Source organism: Carassius auratus, chromosome 28 (genome assembly GCF_003368295.1).
Source record: "Carassius auratus strain Wakin chromosome 28, ASM336829v1, whole genome shotgun sequence".
Lineage (NCBI taxonomy): Eukaryota > Metazoa > Chordata > Actinopteri > Cypriniformes > Cyprinidae > Carassius > Carassius auratus.
This window is the reverse complement of record NC_039270.1, coordinates 23,410,541-23,424,166: the sequence shown is the minus strand read 5'-3', so window position 1 is coordinate 23,424,166 and position 13,626 is coordinate 23,410,541. Positions and strand designations below refer to the sequence as shown.

The 13,626-nt window shown below is 41.6% G+C and overlaps 1 protein-coding gene across 8 annotated transcripts in view; it reads left to right on the top strand.

Annotated features, from left to right (window-relative positions):
- The window catches only part of LOC113047250 (trinucleotide repeat-containing gene 6C protein-like), a 59,930-nt gene that overhangs the window by 31,898 nt on the left and 14,406 nt on the right, over positions 1–13,626 (top strand). For 6 of the 8 annotated variants that reach the window (XR_003276227.1, XR_003276226.1, XM_026208596.1 and 3 more), the window contains 10 exons: positions 8,143–10,518; positions 11,246–11,431; positions 11,773–11,936; positions 12,017–12,094; positions 12,299–12,356; positions 12,431–12,579; positions 12,694–12,825; positions 12,985–13,128; positions 13,264–13,383; positions 13,498–13,581. Coding sequence is in view for 6 of the 8 variants with exons in the window: in XM_026208596.1 (XP_026064381.1) it covers positions 8,143–10,518; positions 11,246–11,431; positions 11,773–11,936; positions 12,017–12,094; positions 12,299–12,356; positions 12,431–12,579; positions 12,694–12,825; positions 12,985–13,128; positions 13,264–13,383; positions 13,498–13,581 (3,491 nt within the window). In the remaining 2 variants the exon portion in view is untranslated. Of the gene's footprint in view, positions 1–5,654; positions 7,031–7,708; positions 7,781–8,142; positions 10,519–11,245; positions 11,432–11,772; positions 11,937–12,016; positions 12,095–12,298; positions 12,357–12,430; positions 12,580–12,693; positions 12,826–12,984; positions 13,129–13,263; positions 13,384–13,497; positions 13,582–13,626 lie in introns of those variants that run through there. The other 2 variants (XM_026208599.1, XM_026208598.1) reach the window with 2 other exon arrangements.

The window sequence follows — 13,626 nt, the reverse complement described above, 5'->3', positions numbered from 1 at the left end:
TATGATTTTTGTCATAATTGTGAAGCCCTAATATTTTCATATAAAAATACGGCATGCAGTTGAATCAACTGTAATATAAACGTCATTCAATGTAAATTGTGATATTCGTAATTAATAATTGCAATTACAATTTTAAGGGAATAATCAACAATTATGATTTTTGTCATAATTGTGAAGCCCTAATAGGCACTCAGCGAAGACTCTTCTTTGTAGTGAAGCAAAACCACACAATCGCAATCACTGTAGTCTGATTCTGAACAAATGACTTGTATGGGCTCCTTTTTTTAGTGAATCAAAACAATACCATGTGACTAGTGTAGTCCAATAGCTGCTCACATAGCAGTATTTATGAAAATAATTGAATAAACGTACTACTTTTTTTGTTTAGTGTTGTTAATGCATAACCTCATGATAAACTAAAGTCATCATAAAGTATTTTAAATAAAGACAACTTTTGCAAGAATTATTTTATTTATTTTTGGAATTTCCTCATTATTTAGTAATGCAGTGGAATTTCTTTTCACCAAATAATTATTATTCAAAGAACTACTAGCTGATAATGAAGCTATTAAGGAAGAAGAAATGTTGGGCGTAATGGTAACTGGAACAGGAATCTTAAAAATCCTTGTGATTCGCACCCCTAAGGGTTAAGAAGCAATAATAGCATTATTTAAGATGGCTTATTTATGTTAAAATGGCATTGCATGGATGGCAGTCCCCAAAATGCATTATGATGCTTTTTAAAAAATTCACATACACTTGCATTTATTTTGATTCTTCTCTCTCTCTCTCTCTCTCTTTCTCTCTCTCTCTCTCTCTTTCTCTCACTCTCTCCCGCTCTCTTTCTCCTGGTTGAGTTTGCTTTTTGGAATGTTTTACCCAAAAGTGCCGGCACGTGCACTGAGCTGTGGTTCCGCTGGATGTTATTTAACGCACATTGGGAGCCCAATGAGTAATAAGAGCTCCCAGCTTTCTGTATGAGTGTGTGTTTTTACAGGAAGCCGCTGGAATGCAGTCGATTGACCCACAGCTCTGTTTCAAGCCAGCAGCAGCAGCAACAGCACAGAGGCTGTATTCATTTTGCTCGTATCTTTTGTGTGATTATTTTCGATGTTTTGTGTCATTCTTCTATGTAAAAATATTGGTGAATTCTAGAACAGCTATACATACTAAACTTCAGAAGTTTGGGGTCAGTTAGTGCTGGGCGATATACTGGTTCATACCGAATACCGTTGTTTATTTTTCTTATGATATGAATTTTTAAAATACCGCAATACCAGTGTCGTTTAATGTTCGTAACGTGTCTGAGAGGACACGGCTGTATGTGTTACTCAGCGTAAAAGTTCGGAAACTGAAGCTGAAGAACTAGTACGTCATATACTGTATATCTAGTCTATTTTTATTTAGATATATAGATACATTTTATGTTATGTGTGTGTGTGTATATAAATAAATATATTTTATTTTATTTTATTTTATCAGCCTTTACTCCAGTCTTCAGTGTCACATAATCCTTCAGAAATCATTCCAATATGTTGATTTACTATCAATGATGTTCTTTTTAGCTTTCTATTCATCAAATAATCCTGAACAAAATGTCACATGTTCCAAAAAATATTAAGCTGCAAAACTGTTTCCAGCACTGGTAATAAATCAATGTATTATAATTATTTTTTGAAGGATCATCATGACTCTGAAAACCAGAGCAACAGCTGATGAAAAATTATTTGCATCACTGAAATAAATAATATTTTAAAGTATATTAGTTATGTATTATATATGTATAAATAACCTCTGACACAGAGAAGAGTGAAAACTCCTCACATGACGGCTAAGTTACCGAACATTTGAACATAACGAACCAAATGCACTGACGGATCTTCTTCTGTCTGTTTTGCAAAATGTTAACACATATATAATTTATGCAAGCGTAAATATTATGGAAATATGAATATTAATTGTGTCTAGGCAAAGGCATTCCTCCTGGAACAGAGCTAACGCAGGTTTGGAGGGTATTTATTTCATACTCTGTGATATTATTTAATGTAAAAATAATATTGTATTTAATGTAGAAGTTACACGTACAACAAACTTATATCATAGTGGTATTGTGTACTGTAATCGAATGTAGCCTATCTACACCTGAACCTTAGACATCACACGCGGTGTTCAAGATCTTCAATGCTAGCAAACAATAGCCTTTGCAGATTTGCTTTCAGTTGAGTGTAGATCCAAAGCCATGTCTTAGACGTCACGTTTGGAATAAACTGAAGCAATTATAAAAGTAACGAGAGGAGTGTCGCCCACAGTAACAAAGTAAAGTACGAGTTTTTTCACTAAAATTTACTTTGAGTAGAAGTATCTTTAAACATACTCCAAAAGTATTAGTACTCAAGTAAATGTAACTTATTACTACCCACCTCTGGCCCTACCGCAGCCGACTTGTCAATTAATAAGTACAAAATTGCGTTTCCAAGCACCTGTTTCTAACTGACTGTTTGGAATTATAAATAGGAGTTTAGTTCGTCTGTTAATATTATGTACTTTTTTTGTTTGTTGTATTTGTTTTGTTTTGTTGTTACTTCCGATTCAGACAGACAAAAAAGTAATAAAAGACCACCGCATATCTGTTCAACATGCATCTACTGTACATGCATGCTGGTTTATCAGACGATGTTGTGATTATAAGTGAGTGACTCCTGGTTAACATCTATTAATGGGTCGTGTTTCGTCACTATTTAGAGTGGAATTTTTCTACAATATTCCCTCATGACAGTATAAAATAGGCAAATTCCAAGTCAACTGTAGGAGCCTGTTTCCTCTCTCAATTAGTAGAAAATGTGGTTTACACTCGGTCATGCATAGAAAAAAGAAATAAACACCGTCATGTACCATGAAATGGGTATAATTTTGAAAAATACCGTAATAAGCATTTTTGGCCATACCGCCCACCACTAGGGTCAGTAAGAATTTTCATTAAAACTATTGTTTATTTAGCAAGGATGCGTTAAATTGATCAAAAGTGATAGTAAAACATTTATAATTTATATGTTACAGATGTTTTTTTTTTTTATAATGCAGTTTCATTTATGCTGAAAAAAGTTGTTTTCAACAAAAACTTTAGGCAGCACAACTGTTTTCAACTTTAATAATAAATGTCTCCTGATCACCTAAATCAGCATTTTGGAGTAGTTGATGATTATTTTTAGAATGTCTAAACATTTAAAGTGAAGTCGATTGAAGCCAGTCAGTTTTCTCAGTGGCCATATTAAAAAGCACAAGCACGTAAGCTTGGCCATGCAAGTACATATGCATTCTAAACCTAAACAAACTGTTACATAGAACATCGTCATATCGAGTGTTGTGATCTCTTTCATTCATAAATCTATCAGTGGAGCATCTCTGAGTTATGAAGTCTCTTATCACATCATTTCTGTCCTTGTGGTGTGATTCATCAGACAGCAGTTTGCGTCATCAGTATTCACTGTCTTTCAGGCCAGGGCAGAGCTCAGTATGCTGGATTGGCATATTAGAGGGTTTGGGGGCATCCTTTCAAACAGCTAGCGTATCTGAATACAGTTGTTGTTTTGCATTAGTGTTTGTTGATGCAAGAGGCACATGCATTGCACACTTCACCTTTAAGGTCTAGTGTATTTGTTTCTGCATGTCGTTTCGAGGTTTACATTGCTCAGTATGGCCAGCTGCTCTGTGGAGTGCATTACAACTTCCAGGCCTGCTGTTGTAGGGGAATTAACAGCTCATTATGGGCCTGTTTGCCTCAGTGAGTCCTGTATTCTCTTGCCCCAAGCCACCAAACAGACCTGAGTGCTGGCACTGATCCCAGCCGCAAAAACTTTCGCTCTTTCTCTTTTCCTGTCACACCCACACACACTTACATGCATCCTATCAACACCAACACTGTTGTGACTAGGAAGTAAAGTTGACCGGACTGAGAGGGCCCAGTTCAGGGAATAATAATGAGGACTTCCCCAAGTACAATGGCATGAAGCCTCTCTCTTTTCCCAGTGTAAGAAAAAATATTCTGGCAGACTAGTTTGCTTTTATGCCAAAATGGCTAGCACCCATTTTCTTTGGGTTGCAGATGCAGGCTTTGGGATCCCGAAAATAGGTTTTGTCAGCAAACTATAACAATAAAATGCTCTATTAATGTCATTTATTTATTTTTTTGGCCTCTTATTGATTAGCTTTTGGGTTCTTATGCCTTTTTTAGTTATGCTATCATCTGTTGAAGTCGCCCCCTGCTGTCCAGTGCAGGTGGTTGCCCAGTGTCTGCCTGTTCCTTATGTCACATCCTGCCCCGAATGAGCGGGAGCGTGGTGTAGTACATCAAGACTGATGGTGGTTGCATAAGACCCTTATTTATGCTTGCTCCTCCCCGCATTCTCCCACCAAGTGTCTTTGCAACTGACAAATGGCAACATCAGCAAAGCCCCTTGTTCTTCACCCCACGGTACCACTGCTGGTTATTTGTACATGAATGCATACAAACGTGTGCAGTATATGGTGCTGTTTTCTTGGATATACACATTTTTAGTTAAAACAGTGAGGCGGATTGCAGTGGTATGAAATAGAAAGCAGGGGTTGAGAGACTTGAGATTTATCTCTGAAAAACTAGTAAAATGCATTGCAATATTTAACTCTGCTTTGTTGTCATAACTAAATATGTCCTATTGTTATTAAATCTTTGAGAAATATATAATTAAAAGTTTGTTCTAAAAGATAAAGAGATGCAGATCTAAACATTCCAATTTATTAGCTGTATCTGTCTTAAGAGTGTCTAAAAAAGGCTTTTCGTTAATTGAAATTCAGCTGAGATTAAATAATGTTATAAAGCCTAAACGTAAAAAAAAAAAAAGAGAAATGTTGCCTTGGCTACTAACTAAAAGTTTCTAAATAACTGAAAGAAGTACTTGCATTACTAAGTGTAAAAGAAAAGAAAAAGAAATAAAAATAAAAAGAAAACTCTTAAGATGAATCGCGATTAGTCAGAAGCTGAGATTGTTATGCGTATCTTTCCGTGAAGTACGGTTCTGATCAGCAGTAAATATCCATTTAAATATCCAAGGCCAGAGGGTGATCTCTCGCAGAAGAAACCCAGGAAATCCCTATAACAGTCGCTGAATAAAAGGAAGATTTTACTGGTTTTGTTAATTCAACGTGACTAATAAACACACGACTATGGCAAAATATAGTTTATCAGTAAAAAATAGTAAATTAAATGTTATTAAATGTGGTATTTGTATCTGCTTTCAGATGGAGCAGCATTTACTACACAGAGCTGTTGTTCATTGACAAGCTACACAAACAGCTTTCATAATCGCAGAGCGATTTCTTCTATTTATAATCGCACAATTAAATCATCTGCGATTATGAACGCGGTTTTGCATAGCTTGTCAGTGATCTACGGCTCTGTGTAGTACATTCTACTCCGTTTGAAACCATGTGCTAGGGATTTACTACTAATCACAGAACCGGCTTTACTGACAAGATACACATGACAATGACATTAGATTAATCGTGTAGCCCTATAACAAATTATTTAATTAATTAGGGGATAAAATATCTTCATCATCTTTCATATAATGATTGTAAAGGCTGTTCTTCAGTGTTTCTAAGCAAGTTCTGCTGTTTTAGAAAGAAATCTGAGTATAGTTGGAGTTACTGTGTCCTTGTATGTTTGTAGTGCTCAATATTCACTGGGCAGAAATTGGTCCAGCAATTGTCTGGACTAATTTGTCTCCAACAAGAGATGGTACACTCCTTCTTGCTGCCTGTAGGGTACTCTGGCACTCTGACTCTTAGGCTGATGAGCCTTATTAAGAGTTACTACATGAAGACACAAACAAAACCAATCAATAACTGTTTAGGTAGTGAAACCCAAAGCCAGCATTTAGATTTACTTGTTTGAGGTTTTCATAAAAGGGTCATTTGGAGGCAAGGGAATAATTAATAATGAGGCTTTGATTACATCATTGCATATTTGGCTGGAAAACCTGGCTTTGAGTTGGAGTATAATAAGAGTCTGTTCTCTTTGGACTTTGGCGTATTGTGTGTGTGTATAGGAGGCGCTGGGATCATTTGTAAACAATGCCTTCCTTGATGCCAAGAGCTAGTGTGCTTTTGTAAGTGTTCATCTCGTTTTCAGTGTTTCTATCTCTCCAATACTGGGGCCATCCCTTCTTTCCTCCCAGCATGCATGCTTTCCGGTCGTTTTTTTCTCTCCTCTGCATCATTAAAGCATGGGCACAATCTGCGCAGAAATTTGGCCACCTGCCCACCTCCATGTGAGCCTCATTTGGGGTGTTTATCCTGTTTCCCATTCAGCCATTCAAGTGTTGTTTTCCTCTAAACTTGGGACCGCACCTATGATATGCAGAGCTTCAACTTCACACACCCACTGTACTTTAAATATTACAAGAAAACTATCGCTGAAATCAGCCAGTATGACAGGGAGCTGTGTGTGTGTGTTTCTGTGTTTGCACAGTCCTTGCATTGCAGCCTATGCTCTGAATCTGGCTTGCTTTTGTGCATCTATTCAGCTTGCTCTATTGTGAGCAGCGGTGCTAATTGCAGTCTGAATGGTCTCGGCTAAATGTTTTGTGACAGTTTGAAAGCATAAAAGAGAAGAGGGGCACACAAGAAAAGGAAACCCTCTTTTTTTGTTTTGTTTTTCCTCCCTCCTAATGGCACAACGGAATGCTCTTGGCTTTAACCTTCAACTCCCATGCAACCCCATTTCCCCTCCCTCACGAGAGAGTCTCCTCTCCGAATCAGGAATAGAGGTAGATATAAATAAAGCCCGGGTGAGGGAACAGAGATCGGATCCTGCCGAAGCCGTGTAGGACGAACGGGGCGGTCGCTCGCTTACTAAGCTGCAGCTCCTTGGCAGCATTTCAAATATGATCCTCAGAAGCCTCGCGAGCAGCAGACATATTGTAACAGCGATGGCCAGCGCTCTGCACGCAGCATAGCACTTCTCTCAGGATGGTCGGGCGACATCTCTCTTCAGGTACTTTTCCACTTCTCTGCAACCCTGCCCCCTCCAACCTCATAGTACGATCCTCCATGCTCTGATAACAGGCTTTTCCCTTGCTTTGCTCTCTGCTGTACTGCTGCTGTTTGATCTGGAAGCGTAGCATTCATGCAACTGCAAATAAAACGCAAACCCCTAAAGCTATTGCATTGCATGTTAGAGATTAATGCAGGGCAGAGGTTTGCTGTGCTCATCTGATAAGCTTTCTTCAGCGAGACACTGTAAGATGTTGATGGCAGCTTTTTTGGCTTCAGTTCAGATTTGATAAAATGGCGTCCTTTACTACGCAGTGGCTCTTCAGAAGGACAGCGTTTGTGTTAGAAATACTTTCATTAGATTCCTTTTTTCTTTTCTTTAGTTAAAAGTGCTTTTTTCCATGGATGGTGACAGAAAGCCTGGTGTGCACAGGCACTGCCGCTTTGCGCAGATCTGACACAGAATGAGCAGTGCCTGCGCATGTAAACCCACACAAAAACAACAACAACAGAGTTGAGCGAGTGCCAAGGGGCTGGGCAGTATTGCCAACTAATTAACACAACAGGATCCTGGTGTCCATATGTAGGCATTTGTGCTGTTTCAGTGTTGTTATCAATGTGACATATTTAGAATGAACATATTTCTTTGAAAGCAAAGTCTGTGGTTGTAATCTGTCAGTCCAGCAGAGGGAGATGGTTGTGGTTGTGAGAAGCAAGGCTTTGCGGTGACAGCAGTGAAAAATGACTCCAGGCAAGCATATACATGTAAACCAACACGCTGTTACTGCTGCATTTTTATTAGGCTATATTATACATTTTTATTTACGTAAGTTATGACAATAGCTACCGTGCTGATGTAAAGCATAATTTTTCTTAAAGCAAGCCAAAAAAAAAAAGATGTTTTGATCGATCTAGTCAGATCTTGCAGTAAATAGCCATTTAGATGAATGTTTCAGATACATTTTTCCTCTAATTGCAATTAAACATATAATGTATTATATCATAACATGTCAGCTAAATTGTGTTGAGTGGTCATATGAGTGAATGATATTAATATAAGTCATATGCACATTATTTCAATAGTTTCTCTTTTTCCTTCTCTTTTTTCTGTAGAGCTGCCCCCACAGAGTGGCCTGGCAGCCCAGTATGAGAATATATCCCCCAATCGCAGTGCCACTACAGCCCCTACCAACAGTTGCAGCGGCTGGGATCCACTGATTATTGACAAGCACGATACGGAGGCGTGGCCTTCCATTTCAAGCAAAGAAAGCCACGCCCTTGCAGGATGCCCCTTAGACACTGAAAGTATCAGTGACATCAGCAGAATGAGCATGGCCACAGGAGCTGGCCAGCAAGGACATTTCTCCGCCAATCATCCCAGCAAAGCCAATGCCAGCCACTCAGGAGGTCTACTCTCTAGTCAGAGTGGGGCCAGCAGAGGCTGGGGCTCTGGCCCGTCTCCTTCCAGTGGAGGAGAAGGGAAGAATGAAGTCTCCAGCACATCAGTGGGAGCCAGGAGTTGGGGCTCCTCTAACTTTAACTTGAACTTAAACCCCAACGCCAACCCCTCTGCCTGGCCAGTTCTGGGACATAAAGGGACCGGCATGGGTGGTGGCAGCTCTGGAGAAAGCAACCTTCCTCCTCCTAATCTCTGTAGCCCACCGGGCACTCTGCCCAGTCAGTGCCCTAGCAGCAGTGGCAGTATAGGTGGTGCCAATGGAAATTCTGCAGGTAGTGGTGGCAGTGGCAACACCACGTGGGGTAGCATTGTGCCCAGTGACTCCTCAGAGCCACACTCCATCCCATCCACGAATGTGTCTTTCAGCTCTGAACCTCAGAACCTTAACACTGATGGACCAAATAACACTAAGCAAGAGCCCAGAAGCCCTGGCCATAGCCTGCCTAGCTGGGGAGTTGGACCTCCAGGCATGTGCTCGTTTGTTCAAAATTCAGGAGGAGCCTTACAGGTCAACGGGGATGAAGAACCTGTTTGGGGTAATGGAGATGCCAAGTCTGGTGGTGGCTCAAAAGACTCTGGTTGGGACTCAGGGAGCAGCTGGGGACAAGGAGGGGCCTCGGGCACTTCTGGATGGGGACAAGCTGCCTCAACTGGAGACTGGGGTAAGCATTCCAACACTGAGGCCAAAGGATGGGATTCCTCAAGCTCTCCCACCCAAGAACAGCCGCTAAACTCTTGGGTCCGTGGGGCCAATGCCCCAGCCAGTGAGGGAAGCAGTGACAGCATGGAATGTCATCCTCGCCGGAGGGTCCGCTCATCAACAGATGAGGCTCCCCCTATTCTGCCTGCCCAGGATATGGACCCTCGGGTTCTGTGTAACACAGGCTGGGGACAAACACCAGTGCGTCAGCACACCGCTTGGGAGACCGAAGAAGCTGCACGTTCCAACAGTAAGAATGACATTGGAACTGAAGCCTGGGGCTCGTCCTCAAATGCAGCCAATGTTGGACCACCACCAACTTCTGGAAGTGCCAACCCAAACTCTGGCACTACATCCAGACCTGACTCTGGGGGCAAGAATGAGGGTCCTTGCCCCAGTGGAGCTGCACCTGGATGGGGCACAGCCATGCCATCACCCCAGGCTAGCTCTGGTTGGGCAGATCCTACCAGCAACAAGAAACCTTCCAGTGGTCCTGGAAGTTGGGGCAGTAACCCAGCTGGAGGTTCAGGTGGCAGCCTGCAGAAAAGTGGTCAGACTTGGGGTTCAGAGGAAAAGTCTCCTACATGGGAAGACAGTCACACGAAAGCCAAACCACAGGGGTGGACTGATGTGCCCAAAACTTCTCACGGATGGAGCAATGGACCTAGTGGAGAAAGCAGGCCTGGAGGAGAATGGGGTGAATCTGGAGATGGAAAGAAAAATGGTCCCACCAGCTCTACCTGGGAAGGAGAGGGTACCAGCTGGAATGAGAGCTCCAGAGGATGGGGAAAGCCTACTCCAGGAATAGGAGGAAACTGGGGAGATGCACAACACTCCAGTGGGCCATCACAAGGATGGAATAACAAGCCCCAGGAGGGCACCAGTGGCAATAGTGGCAGTGGAAACATGGGTTCTTGGGGAGGTCCTAACTCTGTAAAGCAGAGTGGCTCTGGATGGGGAGGAGGAAATGGTGGAGGTGCTAAACCTGACCACATTGGAGAGCCCACTGGATGGGAGGAGCCCTCTCCACACTCCATCCGACGTAAGATGGAGATCGATGATGGTACCTCAGCTTGGGGTGACCCAAGCAGTTACAACAAGACAGTCAATCTCTGGGACAGGAATAACCCTGGAATGCAAGGCAAACCAGGACCTGGCAATGCCAACAGTGTACCCAACAACCATCATCATCATCCCCACCATAACCAGCCTCCCATGCAGACCCACAGCCATGGAGGGCCAAGTTCAAACAATAATCACATTTCCCCTGATAACGCTGTCCCACATCAAACAGGGCCAACTCACAATAGACCAACCCTTATGAATCCAGGTAAGAAACAATACTTTTTACTTTAACATACACTGTTAATAACCTTTAACTGGTTAAAATGTATCACTCTATTTTTGTTCATTTCGGCATACAAGTGAAGAAAAAAACGGACAGATCATGCTAAAAGAACACACTAGCAGAACAAATAGAAATGTTTACGTAAATCAGTCAACAGAATAGTGTTTACATTTTGTCTGTGAGTGTAGTTCAGCATAGTGTTTGAGCCAGGAGGAAATGTGTAATTAGAGTTGGGTCGCCATCTGTGGGGGGAGCATCACTAGGCTCCAGCAGGATACTTGGAACAAACTCAACGCCCTCTGCTGTTTATGTGTAGCTTTGCACTCCCTTTGCCAAAGCTGTATTTAACATGGCATCCTCGGATCTCCCTTGTGCCAACAACTAAACAGACATTTAATATTACTGCTTATTATTTCATTTTAAGACCGAGGATCCCACAAAGTGACTTGTTTTTGCAAAAAAATTTCATTAAAATAAAAGTTTCAAAAGGAATAAATTGTGAAATTCATCTTAATTTTTTAATTAACTTTGTACTCCGATTTTTATGCTAATAATATTATTTGTAGAGGGGAAAACGCAAAATAGAAAATAAACTTTAAGACCAGACTGTATATACTACATGTTGCCAGCCTCAAGGGTAGTATATGGCGAATGATGCAGTAAAAACTAAAGGCTCACTTGTCCTGATTTTTGCTGTATTCCTTTGCAGGATGGGGCGAGACGACAAATGTCCATCCAAAACCTGAGCCCTCATGGGGAGAGCCAGCCACCCCTGCAGCAAGTGTGGACAATGGCACTTCAGCATGGGGTAAACCCCAAGGTGGCTGGGGTGATAATGGTCCTGAAGTCTATGGTCGAGGCAACGGACCTCCTGGATCTGCCCCCTGCAAACCTGGTTAGTTTTATGAATGTACATTTATTTATTAATTTCAGTAAAAATATTTTTAGTTGCATGATTTTGTGAATAAAAAAAAATCAAATGCAGCTTTTCATCTGCAGTAGAATTGTGTTGGAAATCAATAATGGTCCATATCAGAGCTTTGAAATGTGTAACAACAGAGCCCCCTGTTGTTATAAATAATGCACTACAGGATTATACAGGATTATGCGTTTTGGTATCTCAGTAAGAACAAATTAGTTATTTCTGTTGTTTGTGAACATAACAAATTGCAAATGTTTATCTGTGCTTCTACTACGGACACGTTTAATAATGTGTTATTTTTTTTGGTTATACAGCCCCCAAATCTATGCAAGATGGCTGGGGTGGTGGAGAGGACATGGGCCTGTCTGCAGGGCAGTGGGAGCAGGATGAGGGTGACATGTGGAACAGCACTGCATCTCAAGAGAGCAACTCCTCCTGCAACTCCTGGGGCAACCCACCCAAAAAGGGCCCACCAAAGGTTAAAAAAGGAAAAAGAAACTACTTAAGTTTAATGTAGGTGTCATGCAGCAGCTCACCTGTCTGTGTTTTTCTCTAAAGGGAAAAGTCCCAAACAAACCGGATGATACTTGGATAATGAATCGTCTTATTAAGCAGCTGACTGACATGGGCTTCCCTGTGAGTACTGCTGATCTTTTATAAAAGAGCATTTCTTCCTCTGTATATTTGACTCTTCCCTGGGGTTAGTTTTACAATACTGACTGCCTGATTGTTCATTATCCATTATCCAATTGCTCAAATGAATTCAATTATTAAAATCAATCTTTGTAATAAGGATAAATACAAATGGTGGTTACTGTGTGTTTTTGTTTGCCTTTGCAGAGAGACCCTGCAGAAGAAGCTCTCAAGAGCAACAACATGAACTTGGATCAGGCCATGAGTAGGTGTTATACCTTCAGTTCTTTCAGAGCTTCTTTGCTAGAATAGAATATTCAAATATTATTTGTGTTGCAGCTGCCCTATTGGAGAAGAAGACCGAACTTGATAAACGGGGGATGGGAATCTCTGACTACAACAACGGCCTAGTCAATAAACCAATGGGCTGCAGGCCTTCAGTCATCTCCAAAGAATCCTCCTCAGATCGTCCCCCCTACTTGGACAAGGTATGTGCTTCTCACAATTACAAGTCAGTACATTTTAGTTATTGCATCTAGAAGATTTCACATTGTGCTGGATTTTGTTTGTCTTATTTGTTAATACACTTATCTGCTCTTTAGGATGCTGGGCTAGCAGATGATGCCCAAACCTCACCGTTTATGCCTTCTCCGAGCCTGAAGCTCCCATTGGGTAGTGCTGCACTCCCTGGCCAGAGCCTAGGAGTTGCGATGCAAAACTTGAACAACAGACAGGTGGGTCTATGGGGATCTACGTGTATTTTGTATTTCAGCATTGAGTTAATCTTCAACCACCTGGCTGTCTGATATCTTGACTGTTAAACTGGCAGTATGAGGGGATGACAGATTTGAAAGTCCAATTCTGAATGAGTTGTTTTGTGTGTGTTTGTGCAGATGCAGAGTGGAGTGTTTGGTAGTAGCGGAGCAGCACAAGCCCGGGCCCTGCAGCAGCAGCCCCCTCCCCAGCCGTCAGTGCCACCTCTCAACTCGTCCCAGCCTAGTCTACGCGCTCAAGTGCCTCAGTTTTTCAGCCCTCAGGTGCGCAAACAGACGCAGCGGTTTGTGGTCTAGCGACTTATTGTGACACTGGCTGCATTTGGTGACACACAGTTTTTCACCACTTGAGAGTATATGTGTGAGTGATGAAAACTGACCATTTTAATCTACTGACAGGTTCAAGCACAGCTTTTACAGTTTGCAGCAAAAAACATTGGTCTCAACCCTGCACTTTTAACCTCACCAATAAACCCTCAGCATATGACCCTGTTGAACCAACTTTATCAGCTGCAACTGGTAAGTGCCAGTCTTTTGAGATCTTATTTGATCTGTTATTAAAGAATGTGTTTTATTTGTCTGAGAGCATAAATTTCATTTCAAATTTTTCATCGTAATGACAACTTCTTGCAGGCGTACCAGCGTTTACAAATTCAGCAGCAGATGTTGCAGGCACAGCGCAGTGTTTCTGGCCCCATCCGACAGCAAGAGCAGCAAGTGAGCAGTTCCTTCCCACAGCTTAGGCTCACCCTTATGCCTTTA